Source organism: Geospiza fortis, unplaced genomic scaffold (assembly GCF_000277835.1).
Source record: "Geospiza fortis unplaced genomic scaffold, GeoFor_1.0 scaffold85, whole genome shotgun sequence".
In the NCBI taxonomy this organism is placed as follows: Eukaryota; Metazoa; Chordata; class Aves; order Passeriformes; family Thraupidae; genus Geospiza; species Geospiza fortis.
The window spans coordinates 329,786-331,926 of record NW_005054358.1 but is presented as its reverse complement, the minus strand read 5'-3'; the positions used below and the strand labels follow the sequence as shown (position 1 = coordinate 331,926).

Below are 2,141 nucleotides of genomic sequence, written 5' to 3'. Positions count from 1 at the left end.
CTGCCAGGGATGGACAGGGTGGGGTTGTGGGGGGGCTGGGCAGGGACAGGGGCTGGGCTCGATGATTCTTCTGGGTCCCTTCCAGCTCAGGGGATTCTGTGATTCGATGAAAATCCCTAAACTGCATCAGAATCGCCCAGAAATTTACGCAGCCGCAGTAAAGGCATGAAAATCTGCTCCTGCTCTCGTCATTTCTGAAGCGAGAGGGCACAAAGTTAACGCTCCCCAGGCGGATTTTTGTGGGGTCTTCCCATGACAAAGCGCAGGATGAGTGGCCAGAGCCCGGTTACGGTGATGATCCAGGCATTGCTCGGAAATCAGGTGCCGGGATGGCCGGGGGGTTTGCATTTATCATCTGTCACCGCAGCACGCCTGGCCCCGGCTCCCAGAGAACAGGAGAAAGCAGCTCCGGAGGTGGGACATCAGCGGAGTGCAAGACTTTCTCCTCGGGCCGTGCGGTGGAGCCGGGGCGTCGCAACAGCAGGACTGGGAGCAGCCCCATGGTCCCGTCCCGCGGCGGGCGTTCCAAGCAAGCCTTTGGTGCGGGTTTCCTGTCCCTTTGGGAACAGCACGTCCTGCTGCCAGGTCACGGTCATTTCAGGAAATGCAGACAGGATTTTTCATCGATAGATGACATCACCAAGTTTTCCATGCCGGTGTTCGCAGACCGGCTGTGCTGGGAAAAGGGCTGTTGCAGCGCAGTGGGTGAAGCGGTGCCCATCCCAGGGGAGCTGTGCCCGTGCCATTCCCGGTGCCGACACACGCAGGGATGCACTGTCTCCGGCTCCCTGACAGGGAGCATCCCGCCCTGACGGTGCCTGAGCAGCACCTGGCCCCTCGCCAAGGGCTCGGTGTCCCGGAGCCCCCCGTGGCCCTGCCGCGCCCTTCACTTCGACCCGCTCCTCTCCGGCCCCGTCTTCGCAGCCAGGCTCCCGGGAGAGTCACCTTGGCCGCTGTGTCACGGCTCTGACGGGCGAGGATTTCCCCGGCACCGGGTGAATTCCCCGCAGTGAGAACCCGCCCATCTCCGCCCCGCCGGCGCAGCAGGCTGTAAAACCCCGGAGCCCCCGCGTCGGAGCCAGGCTAGGGGGGCAGGCAGGCTGGGGATCCCGGGTGACAAATCTCGCCGCTGTGACCTTTTGCCGAACAAGTTCCGCTGCGAAAAGCACCTCGCCGTGACCTCAGTGCGGGCTGCGCCGCGCGTTTCCCCCACACGGCATTTTTCCTGCCATCGCCGTCCGGCCGTCTCCGTTCTGCCACCGCCCATCCTTCCCGACCGCTGGCCTCCACCTGTCCCCCGAGCCGGCGCCACGGGACGCGAGGTGGCCATGACACTCTGTGCGCAGGTAGGCGAGGGCCCACTGGTGCCCAAAATGGCCAAACGTGACTTTAAAACAATTCCGCCAGGTGCTCGCTCCGGTCCGTTTCGAAGGGACCAGGGGCTGCTCACCTAGGGAGTGCACCGGGAGATGGCTGTCCCCCATGGGACCGCGGGTGGGTCAGGTTGAACACCACAGTCCGTCTTCCCCCCCATCCCCCCCCCAGCAAATTCAGCGGATGCGTGAGGGGGGTCCCAGGGGATGGATGGGAAGTCCCTGGGATGGACGAGGGCACCCAGGAAGTCCTAGGAGGCGGATGAGGTGGGCTCAGAGGAGGGATGAGGGAACCCAGGGGGTAGATGGGTAGTCCTGGGAGAGTGTGAGGGTGTCCCAGGGGTGTGGGTTCTTTCCCAGCAGGGTCGCCTGAAGCAGGGATATGGCAGGGGACAGTGGAAAGTTAGCGAGGAGTGGTGCTGGGGAAGTGACAGAGGACGGGGTAAGGGAGTGACTGAGGAGCTGAGGGGAGGTGACTGAGGGGGTGACAGCGGGGGGTGGCAGGGGACATAACTGGGTGTGACAGTGGGATGGTGGGGGTGGTGACAGAGATTGATGTGAGGGTATTGGGGGTGCAGACGTGGGTGACGGTGGGGTGGTTGTCGGAGTCGGGGCGTCGAGGATGCAGGGATGGGTGATGGTGTGTTGGGGGCATTGGGGGTGCAGGGGTGGGTGTTGTTGGGTGGTCGAGGGTGTCGGTGTGGAGGTGTTGGGATTACAAGGGTGGGCGATGGTGTGGGGGATGTCGGGGGCCGGCCGCTCCCGCGG

The 2,141-nt window shown here is 63.9% G+C and overlaps 2 protein-coding genes across 2 annotated transcripts in view; one reads left to right on the top strand and one right to left on the bottom strand.

The window, feature by feature from the left end:
• EDF1 (endothelial differentiation related factor 1) overlaps positions 1-502 on the bottom strand; it is a 4,379-nt gene extending 3,877 nt beyond the window's left edge. Inside the window, exon 1 of the mRNA XM_031059222.1 lies at positions 373-502. Coding sequence (XP_030915082.1) covers positions 373-502 — 130 coding nt within the window. The remainder of the gene's footprint in view (positions 1-372) is intronic.
• Positions 503-622: 120 nt separating this feature from the next.
• TRAF2 (TNF receptor associated factor 2) overlaps positions 623-2,141 on the top strand; it is a 21,337-nt gene continuing 19,818 nt past the window's right edge. Inside the window, exon 1 of the mRNA XM_005423781.3 lies at positions 623-1,346. Within this exon, the coding sequence (XP_005423838.2) occupies positions 1,329-1,346 (18 nt within the window). The 5' untranslated portion in view covers positions 623-1,328. The remainder of the gene's footprint in view (positions 1,347-2,141) is intronic.